The sequence below is a fragment of the Haemorhous mexicanus genome, chromosome 9 (genome assembly GCF_027477595.1).
Source record: "Haemorhous mexicanus isolate bHaeMex1 chromosome 9, bHaeMex1.pri, whole genome shotgun sequence".
Classification (NCBI taxonomy): Eukaryota; Metazoa; Chordata; class Aves; order Passeriformes; family Fringillidae; genus Haemorhous; species Haemorhous mexicanus.
The window spans coordinates 24,748,348-24,765,480 of record NC_082349.1 but is presented as its reverse complement, the minus strand read 5'-3'; the positions used below and the strand labels follow the sequence as shown (position 1 = coordinate 24,765,480).

General features: G+C 45.2%; 1 protein-coding gene across 3 annotated transcripts in view; it reads right to left on the bottom strand.

Moving 5' to 3' along the window:
* Positions 1-213: 213 nt before the first annotated feature.
* HMCN1 (hemicentin 1) overlaps positions 214-17,133 on the bottom strand; it is a 166,567-nt gene continuing 149,647 nt past the window's right edge. For 2 of the 3 annotated variants that reach the window (XM_059854550.1, XM_059854551.1), the window contains 17 exons: positions 16,623-16,793; positions 16,290-16,460; positions 15,733-15,903; positions 15,363-15,512; positions 15,060-15,197; positions 14,610-14,731; positions 13,558-13,795; positions 12,381-12,443; positions 11,200-11,319; positions 10,802-10,936; positions 10,319-10,432; positions 9,918-10,043; positions 9,141-9,269; positions 4,965-5,315; positions 3,079-3,198; positions 2,590-2,716; positions 214-1,548 (listed from right to left, as the gene is read on the bottom strand). In XM_059854550.1, the coding sequence (XP_059710533.1) occupies positions 1,182-1,548; positions 2,590-2,716; positions 3,079-3,198; positions 4,965-5,315; positions 9,141-9,269; positions 9,918-10,043; positions 10,319-10,432; positions 10,802-10,936; positions 11,200-11,319; positions 12,381-12,443; positions 13,558-13,795; positions 14,610-14,731; positions 15,060-15,197; positions 15,363-15,512; positions 15,733-15,903; positions 16,290-16,460; positions 16,623-16,793 (2,813 nt within the window). In that variant the 3' untranslated portion in view covers positions 214-1,181. The remainder of the gene's footprint in view (positions 1,549-2,589; positions 2,717-3,078; positions 3,199-4,964; positions 5,316-9,140; positions 9,270-9,917; positions 10,044-10,318; positions 10,433-10,801; positions 10,937-11,199; positions 11,320-12,380; positions 12,444-13,557; positions 13,796-14,609; positions 14,732-15,059; positions 15,198-15,362; positions 15,513-15,732; positions 15,904-16,289; positions 16,461-16,622; positions 16,794-17,133) is intronic. The other variant, XM_059854552.1, reaches the window with a different exon arrangement.

Sequence of the window (17,133 nt, the reverse complement as noted above, 5' to 3'; positions counted from 1 at the left end):
TTCTACTGGGAGACAATTTGTTCTAGTGGCTGAAAATCTACTTTGAAGCTGGTGATAGCCTCTTACTACCCCAAAGTGCCAGGAAGAGGGAAAAGAGCTGCAGCCGCTCCCTGGTTTGCTGGGCATGCTCCCTTCTGCATTGTCCCCTGGCACTTAGGGCAAGAGCTTTAGAAATGGAAAATAAGTTTTTCAAAGATAAAACTCCCAGTAGTCTCAAAGTTGATGGGAACCTTTATTTTGATTATTTTCATTGTACTGATGTTGTCCTTTTATGCAAACTTAACTGTAAAACACTCTTTGAGATACTGCATAGAAAATATATAGGAAAAACCACATATATACACGTCCATAAAAATAGAATACATCTTGGCAAAATTACTTGTGTACAGTGTATTGACATTATTGAACCAAACTTACATCACCTTTGGAGAAAAATGTTCCATGTGCGTAAAGCCCCAGACCATTTACTGATCTGGGAGTATGGCAGTGGATATGGGTTTGGGTTAAATAAGTGGCTATACCAGAATGGCAGAGTAAAAACAAGTCATAAAATACCTGCTCTATAAAGTAGAAGAAGCCATTTTGGTTTTTTCTTCCCAAAAATAGCAACAACTCTACACTTGCATGGAAACCAAAGGTACCAGTTCCAAATTCTTCTGCAGATTCATTAGCTGCAAACAAACTTTAATGGCATTTGTTTCAGCATTTGCACCCTTGGGCACAGTGGCATTTGGGGGGTTGGAGCACACAACATAGTATAGCACAGCCCTAATTCTATTGGGTAATTGATAAGGAAAAAAAATCTAATAGATATAAAATTTAAAACACTTAGCAACCTTTAAAATATGTAGACCACTTGAAATTATGAGTTTATTTTCTTCAGTTACTTTCAGTGGAGGCTGTTCCTTGCTTACTGCTTTGCCTACATGGATTTCTCTGCTGCTTTTCAGAACATACTGTGGAAAGTGACTATTCCAGTGTAATAAATAAAGCAAGTAGTAACAGATCCTCACAGCCATGGATCTTCCTCTAGAATTGGAACAACTCAACTGGAGAGGCAGCCTCCGGGAAGCAGGGGAGGAGAAAAGAGCACAGCACCCTTCGAAGTGCGGTGGTTGCCCATGTGGGGCAGGCAGCAGAGCAGGCTGAAGCACCCCTGGCCCTGGGGAAGGAGGCTGAGCTCAGTAGGGGAAGGCAGACACGGCGATGTAGATGATGAAGGTGGTGCGGTACTCGACGCTGCCGTCGGCGCTGTAGGACAGGGCCCGCACGCCCATGCGGTACGTCCGGGGCTCCCGCAGCGCCCGCGTGGTGAACACCACCCCCTTCCAGTTCTCATCCCGCAGGGCAAATGGCACGGTGGGATCCTCCTCCGCCATCAGGAAGGTGGTCCTCGGGTGCATGACTTGGTCGTGAGTGTAGGCCACCAGCCGGATCAGATCCTGCCCCGCAGCAATGCCAAAGGGCAGCGACAGCAGCTTGTACTCCAGGGCATAGGTGCTCAGGTCACACTCCAGGTCATTGGCTGGGCAGCTTTTGAGACAGAACCTAGGAAGGAGCAGAACACTTTAGCCCAGAGAGAAGGCACATAAGTACTGGGATAGGTCTTAGAGGAGAATTCTACCCCTGTTTACCCTGTTGCAGATTAAAACTTCTCTAGAAGTGCTCATGCATTCTTCATCCACTGTTCCTTTAGAGCTGCAGCCCAGTTTAACATCCCTTTTTGCCTCAACAGCATCATTTCAGAAAGATGGTGGCTGCACTGATGTCACTGACATCCACAAGGTAAGTTTTAGTGACTGTGTTCTTAAACATTAGAAGAGTTTAAAATGTTCTGGGCAGCATTTGATGTATGTGTCTGTTAGGTCATAAAATAAAGAATTTGGAATGAAGGGCAGAATAAAATTTACTTTTATTAATCAAAAGTTAAAACATGAAATCTCTGCTAGTACAGTTTGCCAGTGCTAATGGGGGTTGAAGGACATGACCTCCATGTCAGCGAAGATGTCACTGCAATTGAGTTTGATCCCAAAAGATGGTTTCTGACTATGAAAAAAGCTCTTTTTCTTTGAGGATATTGAAAGATAAAAATAAATATGTTTTTTTTTTTCCCCCAGAACAGGGGAATAACAAAGCTTAACACAAACTTAGAGTAATTTTTTTGACTTTAAGAATTTATCTGATGCTTTGAAGCTGATAGCAAGTCAGGCCATTAGAGAGATTCAGATTAGATATTAGGAATTCTTCCCTGGCTGTTGAGGCAGTAGCACAGATTGTCCAGAGAAACTGTTGCAGCCCTCATCCCTTGGAAGTGCCCAAGGCCAGGCTGGACAGGGTTGGAGCACCCTGGCATAGTGGAAGGTGTCCCTGCCCACAGCAGAGGGTGGAACTGGATGTTCTGTTAAGGTCCCTTCCTACCCAAACCATCCCAGGACTCTCTGACTCTTATGATCTCCAATGTCAATGCCTTACCTTTAGCTACTGTGAGCTCTACTGGTGTCAGGCAAACCTTAATTTTCTCCTTTAACAAGCACAAGGTTAAGGAGCTGAGCTTGGGGCAGGTGAGAAGGGGGTGAGAATAAAACATACCCAGAATGTGGCTCTCGCTGGTAGTTGGGTGGACAAGGAGTGTCTATGCACTGGTAGCTTCCTCTCATGTTGAAACACATCTGATTTGATCCACAATTTATGTTCTCTTCAAAACACTCATCAATATCTGGATGGAAAAACATGCAAGGGATCAACTGCTGGTAGAAGTATTAAAGGGTGAAAATCAAAGTGGGTAAAGGCTGAACGGGGCTCAGAATGTGTCTCTATTTGACCCTAGAGCTTGGAGCTCAGTGTGGAATGAGGAAGTCACAGGGGAACTGCAGAGAATTAGAAGCTGCAATTGTCTAGTTTGCTAATGTTTTATGAAACAATAAAGTGTCAAATATAAAAACTTCTGAAACCTGAAATTTGGAATGCTGACTCTCACACAGCCAATTCAGAGAGGTGGCTCAGCCATATGTTGGGCCTGGCTGGTCTCAGGTTTCTTTGCAGAGCTCCCCCAGAGCCCTGCAGGGATGGCTCTCCTACCTTGGCAGGTTTTGCCGTTGGGCATGAGGCGGTATCCCACAGGACAGGCACACTGGAAGCTGCCCAGGCTGTTCCTACACTCGTGCTGACACGTGTCTCTGCTCTCACACTCATCAATGTCTGTGGAGAGAAGCACCAACACCTCAGCATTCCCTGAGCCTGCCACGAACACAGGTACTTTCCCCCCATTTATGTACTGCAAGCATACAGACAGAGCTGGTGGGAGTTGTCTGGATCTCCTTCTCTGATGGGGTTGAACATCTAAGACTAGAGTGTCCTCTTCCCTTACTTGTGCCATTCCTTGTAACTCTGCAGGCACTAAAGTCAGTTTTGAGGGGCTCCTCCTCTCAGTGAAGAGCAGCTGTGACAGATCCCAGCTGAGGAGACTAGTCCAGAGACAGAGCTCTGGGAGAAAGGGGGATGTGCCACCTGTGCCCACTGCCAGGGTAATACAAGCACAGTCCTGCCCCCAAAGCAATCTGAGCTGCCTGATAATCAATCAGGTGTTAACAACATGCTTAGGAAACACCCACACTCCTTATCTCACCAGAGGAAGCCTTGTTACTAGGGGAGTCTTCCTTACAGTCACTCCCTCCTCAGGCAAAGCTGTTTCCCTTTTAAACTGACCTGTGTCAGAGGGATGAATTAGGCTCAGTAGCTGGGAAAACTGTCACAAAATGCTCTTCTTTTCTTTCTTCTTTTTTTTTTTTTAAACTCTCCCTCTCAAATACAGAAGTACAAGCACTAGACCACATTATGTGAAGTTTTCAGAGCACATTAGCATGATTTAGACACAAATAACTTGTAATTAAAATGGCTTTTGAAACATCTGCCTAGTTCAGGACAGCAGTAATCTCAAACAGGAGTTCAGACTTGCATGGTTAAATCAGTGGAAGGAAGGTCTTTGCTTCCCCTCTGACTGACAGGTGTTGCATTAGATCAAAATGCAAACAGAGAAGAGAAACAGATGTGACTATAAACCTCTGTGCTGTTAGCAAATCCTGATGGTTGCCTATTGAAAAGATTTTCTTTATCAAAAGCATCACTTGGGAGTATTTTTCATATTAAACAATAATTTAAAAATTTAGATATTTATTCAATGAAACGAAAGTTTCACGGAATATTATTAATATTCATGGCATATTAACTAATAACAGCTGGAAGCTGGGATGAAGATCAAAATTGGAAACAAACCCTTCATTCCCTCAGAGTTGTATTGCGGGACTCTCAATTAAATTCCTATACCATAACAATCCATGTGGATGTGACTACTAAAATCTTTTTGTAGTTTAAATAGGTCTGATGTCATCTCCATGCTCACTGAATTACACTGCAACCCCTTTTCTTACATAAAATATTATTATTATTATTATTATTGATAATAATAATAATAGTAATAGTAATAATAATTTTAAAGCTTCTCTGCCTGTTGCCTGTGTAACAGTGGCAGTGCTGGCAGTGGCCCCAGTGTGGTCAATTCTAAAATGTTTATTCCAAACCTTTCTGACACAGGTTACTGCTGCCAATGGGAGTCTGACAGAAGCACTGTAACTAGGCTGGGTCTACTGGTGACTTCTGGAGTGTGAGAAGATTCACCAAGGTGAGCTACCGTGACCACAAGAAAGAGAATAACAGAGGGAAATACTTTGCAAACAGGTAATAAGCAGCACAATTAAAACAAGAGGTTATAAGGAGGTTTGAGAACATTTTTGCTACAATGTGAGCCAAGACAGCAGAGACCAAAACATGCAGAACCCTCTGAATATTGACCAGGGTAATAGAAAACACAACCCCAGCACCACAAACCCTTACCCCCTGGTATATATCACACAGTAACCTAAGAATAAGGCCCAAAATAGAGTTGTATAGTTAGGACTGACATTTACCTACACATCTGTCATTTCTTGCCTCATAGCCTTCAGGACAAGTTTCTCTAAGGTTCCTTCTAGTCCTGGAGAAAGGTATTCTGCTGTTCCTATACTCTGAGAAGGAGCTGTAGAGATTTGAGGAGTGCCTGTAATAGTGCTGCAGTTGCTGGTTGTCTCTCCCAGGGGAGAACTGAGCATAGTTATAGCTACTGTAATAGGCACCCGAATTTGGCACCCTCTCCAATCCGGCGCAAGATTTCCCATCACCCAGTAACTGTTGCCCAGGTGGACAGAAACACTTGAAGCTGCCAGGGGTGTTGGTGCAGTGAAGTGCACAGGGTTTAGGCACTTGTTCACATTCATTAATGTCTGCTCATGTGACATGATCCAGAGCCCCAAACCATGTGGAAAGGAGAAAAAACAAACAAACAACAACACATAACTATACGTATATATACACACAGATACTTATCTCAGTGTCAGGAACAAGCTGAAGACATAAAAGCGAGATTTGGAGGCAGTAAAACATGGAGAACACTAGGCCAAGCAGGCAGGATCCACTGTCCTGGACTGTAAGAGACCTTCCTTCTCCCATAGGCTGATGTGACTGTGCTCACCAGGACAGGAGCCCTGATGAAGCCTTGTTTCAGCCTCAACTGCTCAATACTCTCTTAGAAATTGGGTTTTTTTCTTTAAGTGCTCCACAGATGAGTGGAAGAAGCTGCTGGTCCCTTCTTTAAAAGATGATGCTTAACACAGAGCATTCCAGAGAAGTACAGTGCTAGAAATTCCTTACACCCCACACTAAGGGAAGCACAACAGGCTCTGATGTGGTTATTGTGCCTCGTGCTGGGGGATTCATAAAATCATGGAATGCTTTGGGCTGGAGGAGCTCAGCCAGTCCCACCCTCTGCCATGGGCAGGGATGCCTTCCACTAGCCCAGGTTGCCTCAAAACTTGCTCAGCCTAGCCTTGGACACTCCCAGGGATGGGGCATCAGGCTCAAGAACATGTTTCAAGGCTGCAGGGGCAAGAGGTTGGGTACCTTCTATCTTTTGATGCTGTTATTGGTCATTGCAGCTGTGACAGGTTGGAGACTCAAGAGTATATATTAATTCACTTTTGGACAATTAAAAATAGAATTATTTTTGCTTTCTTAAGCCATGTCTTTTTAGTTGTTTAAATTGCAGTCCAAAGTTATTTAGACCAGCAGTAAATATACATCCTTAAATCAAAACAGAGTGCTGGACATACAAAGTACAGTAAAGGCCTGGAGGGTACAACATGCTGAGTGTCCTTCCCTCCAAGTAACTGTAAGTGCTCTTGGGACTGCAGCACTTTCTCCCACAGTCTCTCTGACACTACCAGAAAGAAATTTTCTATTGTTTTTATCAAGTTACTTCAGGCTCAGCTGGAAATTTGACACATACTGTATTTCTTTTCAAATTTAGTATTTCTTCACCAGAAAAAGACAGAAGTCTCTTAATTCCAAACAACTCTGCAATGACCAGAAATAAAAAACCTGCTATTAACATACATCTCAACATATCAATAATTGACATATATTATAATCTCCTACTAGAAATTAAATATGTTTTTAATGGTGACTCAATAATAGTTTAATTATTCCACAGTAGTGTGTATTCTTTCAATTACCTCTGTAAAAAATGCCATTAAGCCAGTGTTGTTACAGTTTCATTTGGATCCCCTGTGAATAAAAGCTTTTGAGCACAGCTTGTAACTCCCCAAGCCACAAGTTCATGAGAATAATATTTAAAGATCAATACTGTCAGAAATATAGTAGAATATTAGGCTGCATTTTAATGAAGTGGTTAATATTCAATACATGTAAGGTTTTAAATGGATAGGGGGATATTAATAATTAAATGCTATAAGAGTTGGAAATACAGAAGTAGTAATTGCAGAGTGTTACAATATTTTCCAGTTGTTATCTGGCAAACACACAACTGAAACCTCACATATTTGTGGAATTATCCTTAGGGTAGAATTTTCAGGTGTTACGAATGAGAATTTCACTTTAAGTATGACAGTAACTGATCTGAATTTCAATTGTATTAATCTCAGTATGTGCTTAAGATGAAAAAACTATTATTCATATACATGTAAAAGGAAACAAATTCATCATTTCCTTAGCACTCAATTGCTGACTTTTACACTCTGTACCTGCCTAAAATAAATTAACACTGATGTCTTTATGACAACTAATATCCTTGGAACAAGTTGTGGATAAGCAATAGGAGATTTTCATTGAAATCATGAAAGACAACAGGTGAAAATTTGAGCAATTTCTTTTGCAAGAGCAGCCTGTGCAATACAAGCAGAACTGACTGCAGGGAGTCACCAGCACTGGCTCCAGGGCTGCCCCTGTGAGGAGAGGCTGCTGAGGCATGGGAACCTTAATACTTATAAGAACAAGGTAAAATTACTTTGAAATTGAAGTAGCTACGTTTTCAGGCTTTCTCTATTTGAAAAACAGTACCTGATTTTATATTCTAGATAGCCTCACATGTGTAATCTGCATTATAGCAGCTTTTAGCAGAGCCCTTCCACCTATGTGGAGAGGAGAGAAAACAACACAGTTCCCAGAAATGCTGTAATTCAGGTAAATGGGCAGCCACAGCTCTGTGGGGGTCACAAAGGAGCACCTTATCCCCATCCAACAAACAAAAAAGGGAATTGTGCACAAAGGGCTTTAGCCAGGGTAAAAATGGCACAGGCAGGAACAAAATTCACTTCTCCTGTTTCAGTTGGAGCCCTGCTTAGTTTTCAACTCCTCCCTGTGGTGTCAACAATGACAATAAAACTGGATTTTATTAAAAAACTAATACTTTGGATGAATCTATATTTTAAATATATTTTTAGGAACATAAAAATTCAAAGGATAAAAATACATTAGGAGGGAGCTTTCAGTGGCCCTTGTTCAGAAGGCAGCTTTAAGGCTGCTGGTGTTTTGTGAAAACCTACAGTCCTAGACTTTACCTGGCTTTTTCCTGTCAGAAGTTTAAATGGCTTATATTTAAGTTAAGAGTCTGGGATTGGTTTTATTTCAGTACAGAGGCAGATGGTGGAAGTAATATAATATCTTGGTATACAACCAAACACTTCTTAGGGCAACTTAATCTCTTTTAAAAAAATCTTTAACATTCCTGACTTTTGACAATCCAAAATCTGAGGCTGTTAAAAAAAATGAAATAAGAAAAAAACTATTTATCACTTAGGAAAGCTAATCTTGAAGTAGTCATCAGGGAAGAATGCTTTTCTGACACGATATGTAACAGCAACCAAAACCAGCCTCACTTGGTGTCACAAACTCACATTCAGAAATCCTCACTATCAGGGCAGGTCAGCCCTTACATTTTAAATATTTGACATAAATGCAGTAAAGGTGATTCTAGATGATCCTACTGCCTTCCTGAAGTCTCTTAAATGCCAGGGGAAGTGCTTATCCACTTGTCCTGGCCTCATACATTAAACTCCCCACGTCAGAGCTCTGGAGTCTTCCATGATGTGGGAGAAAACCCTGGGTGGCTTTATGCCAAGATGGCACAGGGAGTTACTGCATGGCTGGCATTCCAGTGAGTGCCAGGGATCCTATTCCTTCCCTGCTGGGAGCCACCCATACCAGGAGGGGAGCACTGAGGGAGAAATGCACATCAGGTCCCTGTGCTCTGCCTGCTGGGGAACACTGCTGGCAGTCCTGATTGGGGGGCATAGGTGTACTTGGGATGTTCAGGAGCCAAACTCAGTTCTGGGTCAGGCCTCTTGCAGCTCCTTGAGGTGTGCTCCCTAGGGGAACCCACATGACTCCCTGTGTGACTGCCTTCAGCAGTGAGCCAGGGCAGGCCAGGGCACAGTCAGCACATCAACAAACCCCACCTGATTTTTACAACTGAAGCCTCCTGTAGAATGGTCATTTGCCACATCCATCCACCAGTGCTCTGAGTCCCTCTTACACTTTCCTTTCAAAGCACAGCCCCAAACCAATCTCAGTTTGGAACCATTTAGCTCTGACTGTTTGTTTAGAACGGAACACTTTGTTTTAGACGGCCAATTTGGAAACAGAGCAAACTCTCTACAGCATGGTCTTGCCCAGGGACAGCACTGCTGGTGTGTTGCAGCAGAAAGCCAGGCAAAAGCAGAGCACAGGGCTGAGAGGAGCGAGTGGCAGCTTACCCACGCAGGGCCGGGCGGTGCCCTGGGCGCGGAATCCTCGCGGGCACACGCAGCGGTAGCTGCCGCGGGTGTTCTCGCACAGCTGGTTGTAGCGGCACTGGTGCGACCCCGACTGGCACTCGTCAACATCTGCAGCACACGGCAAGGCAACAGTCACAGCTCTGCAACAGCGCCACTGCGGGAGCAACCTGGGGCTGCTCCATCCCTGCAAGTGCCCGAGGACAGGCTGGAAGGGGCTTGGAGCAACCTGGGATGGTGGATGGTGTCCTTGCTCACAACAAGGGGTAAGAAATAGGTGATTTTTAAGGTCCCTTCCAGCCCAAATTATCCCATGATTCCACTGGAACAAAAGATTTGGTACCATCTACAAGATCAGCTGTGCTTAAACCCCTCCCTGATAAGCAGTAGGGACCTGTGATCTTGATTGAGAGCTCCTGAGCCAAACTCTTAAGAAATCATGCACACACAGAGCAAAACATTTCAGTCAATGAATAAATGATAGAAATCAAGGCTCCAACACAGAAAAGGCACCAAGGGAAATCTCACTGTTCTTGCCAAAGAACAGTAAAAAACTAGAGGTGGCAAGGATGCATCTGCTTTTTAATACCAACTACAAAAACGTTAAATACAGATGCTCCATAAGCAAAAACAAGTTGGTGCTTTAGTATGTACAAATATTAATAACTGGAGATGGACAATCGTCAGGATTATTTAAAAAAATAAATATCATTGTCCCTGTGTTTCCCATAGCCACAATGCATTAATGCTCCTACTCACCAATGCAAGTCCCGTTCTCTGCTTTGGTCATTCCACTGGGACACAGATCAATGCACTTATAGCCACCACGGGTGTTTTTGCAGAGCTGATCAGGCCTGCACACATTCTGCCTGCACTCATTGACATCTTATTCAAACAAAAGCAAAAAAAAAAGGCAAGATTGGACTCAATTATGTAATGAAATTACCCTGTGTCCACACATTAAATCATTTAATGCACATGGATCAGACAGCCCAATTCTTGCTGCTTCTGGCTTTTGTTATTGCTTGACAGATTCCAAAATGTACATCAAGTGTATCATCCATAGCAGCATTTTCTTTCATAAGACAATAGAGTAAAAATTAAATGTTGAACTTTGTCTGTTGGAAAGCGGGAATGGACATTCAGAACTTCATCCCTACCCACGCATTTTCTGCCCTTCAGCTGGAATCCTGGGTCACAGCCACAGTGGAAACTTCCTATGGTATTGAAGCAACGCTGATGGCAGGAGTTGGACTCTTGACACTCGTTAATGTCTGTGGAACAACACAAATCCTTGGCACCAGAGCTGGGAGTTACCCTGTGGGTACTACCTGAGCAGGGTTTGACTGAGTTCTGCTCAGGAGTGTTTGCTGCTCTCCCATCTTTGTACAAGAAAATGCACATGGGACACAAACCCAAGAATGCTAATTTCTTCCCTGACAGAATTTTAAATTTATATCTAAAGACAGAAGAAGCAAAAGATTAAACAACAAAACAAACCTATAGAAAAACCAAACCCCCCAAAATCCACAACCTTAAGAATGAAAATGTATAGACAGGTACTTGGAGGCACCCTCTAATATGAGTTTCAGCTGCATGAGAGCAGCATTTCCAGCTGCAGAGAGCCGTGACCCGAGGCGTACCTTGGCAGCTGAAGCCGTCAGGCGTCCTGCGGAAGCCGCTCCTGCAGCGCAGCATGCAGCGGAAGGAGCCGGGCACGTTCTCGCAGTCCTGCCCCGCATGGCAGCTTTGCCCCCCCAGAGCACACTCATCAATGTCTGCAATGGGAAACGAGCTGCAAACCCTGCCCGGCCAGCACAAGGACACACCAACCTGTGCCTTCAGCACCAGCAACCAGAAACACGTGACTGCAAGTACATTCAGGTATGAAATAGAATACCACCAAGAAATCGTGTTCTTCAGAAAACGGCCTGAAGGAAACCTTTCCTTAGCAATTTCAGTGCCTCTTAAAGCATTTTAAGGCCTTCAGTTGTCTAAAGGGCATTTGTATCCAAGCTGTCCCCAGCAGCACCTTTCTTACCCTGACACGTTCTGCCATCAGCAGAGATGGTGAAGCCTTTGGGACAAGAGCAGTAGTACGATCCCACAGCATTGTGACAGGTGTGGGAACAAGGATTTCCCACAGCACATTCGTCTTCATCTGAAACAAGAAAATGTTTGAAAAACCAGTGAGACTTCCCAAGAAACTACTCCAATCTGATCTTTCCTCAGAGGTGTGCAACTAGTAAAGCCCACAGGGCAAAACTAGATCCAGCAATTCCCTTCATCTGCAATCTTTCAAGAAGTAATGAAATAAGTCCACAAAATCATCTCAGATGATTTCTCCCTAAAACAACCCTGACTCTTAGAGACACAGAGAGACAGCACTCATGTGCTTCTCTCCACCTCCATCCCCCAAGCAGGGACACGTGGCCTCCCGTTTGACGTGCCAACACTCAGCCTTTCCTCCACACAGGTCACCCACAGGCCTTTCAATGCTCTTCAGGCTCAGCAGAGCCTGAGGCTCAGTGTCCTCCAGGTGAGCCTGAGGTACTGATTTAAAAGTAGTGCTCATATTGTAGGTGAGGACAGAAGTAACATCTTCAGCTGCCCTTGGATCCACACCCTTTTAGCAAGGATCAGTCACACTTTTTGAAGTGCATACTCTGAACTCTAAATAAAGGGGATGTAGGTTCTGGTGGTTTAATATAAAGTGTTGATCTCTGGAGCCCTCAGCACAAGGTGGACATGGACCTCTTAGAGCAGGTCCAGAGGACACCATGGAGATTTGCCAAGGGCTGGAGTCCCTCTGCTCTGGAGCCAGGCTGGGAGAGCTGGGGGTGTTCACCTGGAGAAGGGAAGGCTTCATGGAAACTTTAAAGCCCCTTCCAGTGCCTAAAGTGGCTCCAGGAGAGCTGAAAAGGGACTTGGGACAAGGACTGCAGGGACAGGACACAGGGAATGGCTTCCCACTGCCAGAGGGCAGGGACAGATGGGATACTGGGAAGGAATTTTTCCCTGGGAGGGTGGCGAGGCCCTGGCACAGGGTGCCCAGAGAAGCTGTCCAAGAAGTGTCCAAGGCTGGACAGGGCTTGGAGCACCCTGGGCTAGTGGAAGGTGTCCCTGGCCAGGGCAGGGGTGGAAATAGGGGATCTTTAAGGCCCCTTCCCACCCAAAGCACTCCAGGAGTCCATGGTCACACCCAGCCATGGCAGTCCTTACCTGAGCAGTAAGGCCCAGACAAGTCCAAAGCAAACCCCGCAGGGCACTGGTTGCTCTGATCCCCTGTATGATAAAGGAAGCACATGTCACTTGTACATAAAAATATGGACATTTTGTTACCTTAACAGTAAGAATTGCAGCCCAGCAATTTCACAGTATTTATTATATTTCAACACCAAACCAGAAACTTTTAAATCCAGCCTTTATTGGTTTTTCTACTTTGGCACTAGAAGTCAGTATTGCATGGCTTGTGCTGGCTTGAATAACATTGAACAAGTGTGTGGGGATTCCTTCAGAGTGAGCTGCAAGTCCCATCCCAGCCTAATGCATCCTGGAAAGTTCATTGTTGAAAGACTAAAGAGCATTCAAGTTTTACTTCACATAGAAGGTGGACAATAGACGCAAACCAAATAAATGTCACCATGTCAAAAATCTTAGGAGATCATTGTAGAAGAACACAACCCTGTACTACAAACTGCAATAAAAAACTCAGGGAGAGACTCCTCAAAGGACACAGGGCTTTGGCTGCTTGAAAACTGAAATTTAAAAAACAAAATTTTAAAAAATCCCAAACACCAGTATCTTAATTGTTGGAGGAAATAAATGTTAGTTCAGTAAAGGCTTAGCCAGATCTAATCACAGGCATATCTTGACCCAGAGACTCCCTTTTATCAGATCTCTTTTTAAATTAGAAAAAAAAATGTATTTGGTTTTCAAATTGTCCAATGAGTCCCTAGTCTGGCAAGTGGGAAAAATCTTATTATACTTAATTTAGAATCTTGTTACTGAAAAGAAAGACTGAGGCAATCCCTCTGTTTCATTTACTTCCAAACCAGAGTAATTTCCCTACCACATAAAAAAAAAAGCCTGAATAGCATTAAAAGAAGTAACAGGCCAGTTTGCTCATTAATTAGAGCTTCTCAAGGGAAAATCTGCTCACATAAATCCATGCCCATTCCCTTTGGTCACTCAGGTTCCTAAAAGCCAGCAGTTAGCAGTGCTAACTAAGAGTTAATTTAGGGGTACATCAACAAGACTGTTAGGTCCTGGGATCTACACTACAGCTACCCAAGTTTCACAGAATTTCCTTTTGAGACTACAGGTGACTCAACGAATTCTAGGCAGAGAGGACAGTCTTTCCCCATTGTCTCATTTCTGGGAAGGCCTAGAACAATACCTTTTACAATGGAAGCCTGGATTTTGAAAGCCACGGCCTCCTGCAGCGGGTGGTACTCTGTGGTGATGGAGGCAGCGTGCAGTGTCTGCACCAGGAAGGGCATCCTGCCCTTGGAGGGGTCATAGGTGATGGTGTGGTTCCAGGTGTAGGGAATGCTGACCCCGTCTGCCGTGAAGAGGCGCGTGGAGTGCGCGTGCAGCTGCCCAGGGCCCGTCTGGATGTAGTCTTCTGTGTAATCCTGCAACACAACCCTGGCCTTCAGCTGCTCCCACACCAGCACCACCCGGGCCTGTGCTTCAGCGCTGGGAGATGTGCTTAGAGAAAGGGGCTTATCTTAACTGCTGAACAAAGGGTATTGCATGCACACAGGTCCTTTTCACTCTTATTTTAACTGTTGAATCTTAACGCTGCCTGGTCGATTACTTTAAAAAAAGATACAGACTGACGTACTGAGGATCCTCATGATGGAAGCCACAGCAGAAGATTTCTAAAAATATCTTACTCCTCAATAACAATCTTTTGAGGTCTAAATATTTGTGTTTTATTTGAAATCAGATGCTGACAAATGTGCTAAATAAACAAGTGGAGAAAAAATCTGCCACTGAAGAGGGGTAAAAATATTGGACACACTACATATTGCAGTTTTCCAAAATATCAGCAACTTCAGCTATATGTATTGCATGGTGGGATTAATACAGTAAAATACTGGTGGGATTAATACAGTAAAATACTGTTACTAATTACTAAGAGAGGCTAAAGATGCACCTTTGTAGCTCTGCCCAAAGCAACCCTCACATGCCAGCCATCAGTAACTGCCCTGAAGACCCTCTTCAACACTACCTGCCAACATCTCAAACTCTTGAGAAACTAACACCACCATCCTTATGAGAACTTTCTGCTTTCAAAGGCAACATCAGCATCATCAATTCAACCAGGCACAAAAGAAGTCACATACAGTACAGCAGGTTGCAGGACGCAGTGTTTCCTGCTTTCCTCTGGGTGAGAGAAGTACAGATTCGCGAGAGCAGTGGTGACACCTGAAGCAGCTTTACCTTGACACTGACATCAGCCACCGACTGGAGCTGCAGCACGTGGCCACTCACAACAACATCCAGCAGCAGGGCCCCGTCCGTGTCCAGGCCCCGGGCAACGTGTGTCATGCGCAGGATCTCACCTGGCAGTTTAACAGCACACTCATTTGTCACACGTTCCCCAACAGCAACTCCCAACAGCCACATGGAATCAAAACTGGAGTTCCCCTGACCAGTTATTTATACTTACATACTGTAAGGTGTACTATGCCCATGAGAAAAGACATGACACATTTCAAACTGCAGCTCTAAAAGGTGGAATAAAGCTCAGAAGGCTACAGTCAGTCTGAAAATATTAGTGTAAGCACAAGACCCAAATTTCAGCAATGGTCCTCTGCTGTCTTTTCAGAAATGCAGCCTCTATCCGGCTTACTGGACATAGAAAGAGCTGATCTATCCCAGGCAACTCACCAGTTGCAAACTCCACTTGAGTTTCTCTCTTGAAGACAGCATCAGTGAGTGTAAACCCATTCATTGCTTCCCCGATTTCTTTGGCAGTTGTCCAATAAACCGGGCTGAGTATGGAAACGAGCTTTCTCATCGCTGGGCCTGAAGGAAACACCACAGAAAATCAGGGAGCTTTGATCTCATCACAGACCCACATGCACAGGAGCTGAATATGAAGATCTAGAACTAGTATAATCCTTCAGATTTAAACCAGAAGACCATAGGTATTGGTGTATTCAGAGAAAAAAATTGATCAAAGAGGCCTACCAAGGGTCTGAGGGACGTTTGTAATCTTTGCCTGTATCACTCTGGTGTCAGAATCTGGGCTGTCCATTACTGTGGCGTTCAGGAAAGCAATCCCAAATTCCACATCATTGATATTGCCAATGATGCTGCCCTTGGCACGTGCAGGCCCACCTGTGCAGAGGATGGGGGAGAGGCAAAACACAAGCCCATGAGATAAGTGCTGTTGGCTATTTTGGGGAAGAGAGAACTGGGTTTCAGTTGCAGGGCAGATTTAAGCCCAAAAAATTAAATTACCCAGTCAATTGGCCAAGATGAGAGATAGCACCAGTGAAATCAGGAATGCCACAGGCTTTCACCACACTGTCACCGCATGCAGGCTGTAAATACTAACCAGGACATGCTTGGGTGTTGCACCTGGATATCTGTGAGGAGTCCCCCGGGCAAGGACGGCCACGATTTAATGGGGCTGGGCTGCTGCACAGGCGCACCCGGGTCTGTTCTCCTCCTCCACATGAAGCAGAGCACTGGCTCCATGACTGCCACTGCCCCCAGTTTCCATCCACTGCAGAAGAAAGAATGAAGAAAGCAATTTTTCAATTTAAACGCTTCAGGCTGCATCGGTTATGCTGAAGTCAATTCCTTCCTGGAGGAACCAAGGTTCTAAAGGAATAGCTCAAAGGACAACAAAACCACTGTAACGGGCAGGTGTGAACACTCCTGCCATCAGAAGCACAGAATCTCAGACTGGTTTGGGTTAGAAGGGACCTTAAAGCTCATTCAGTCTCACCCCTACCACAGGCAGGGACACCTTCCATTGTCCCAGGTTGCTCCAAGCCCAGTCCAACCTGGCCTTGGACACTTCTACAGGTGGTCTACATTTCTCATGTGGCATATACCCTGATGCCTTCCAGGGAAAGCTGCACTGGCACTGCTGCTGTAAGCACTGACCTGGGCACAGGTCCGTTCTGCATCTCTGGATCTGCACGTCAGCCCCAGCACAGGCCCTGCCGCCGCTGGCCGGCCGTGGGTTGTCACAGCTCCGGTACCGCCTTGTCTGGCCCCCGTTGCATGTCCGACTGCAAGTTCCCCAACTGCTCCACGGGCCCCAGTTGCCGTGAACTGCAAGAATAAGTCAGATTTGATCTTCCTCAGGGATTTAAAACCAGACAGTCAAGGTAGGAAAGTACTTTTGTTGGAGAGTAACTTCTTAGGTTCTTTTCCCCCCAAAAGAAAACCACCAGACCCAGAGAGTGGGCAAACAGCCCAACCCAAAGCACTTACCTGGGCAAGGATCACTGTTGCAAAAATCCATTTGTATGTCACTTCCCTCACACTTGTGTCCCCCGAACTGCGGGGCTGGGTCGGAGCAGTGGCGTGTCCTCTGCCTGCTGCCTCCTCCGCAGGACACGCTGCAGGAGCTCCAGCTGCTCCATGGGGACCACTTCCCATCCACTGGGGACAGAGGCACAGCAGTTACAGCCCCTGACTCCAGTAGCAGCACAGCACAGCAGTGCTGCATCGGGGAAAACTGAATATGGATGGCACTGACTCTCTACAGCATCCCAGCTATTCAGGGATTTCTCCCCACAGACCTGGGGGTGGGTGAGAGCTGGACCAGCCCTGGCCATGTGAGGTGGAACCAAAACCCCCCATGCCCTGGGCTGATCCCCCAGTGTGGGCAGCAGGGGAGCGGGGATTCTGCCTGTCTGCCCTTTTCAGGTGAGACCCCACCTGCAGAGCTGCTCCACCCCTGGGGCCAGAAGCACAGGAAGAACATGGAACTGCTGGAGAG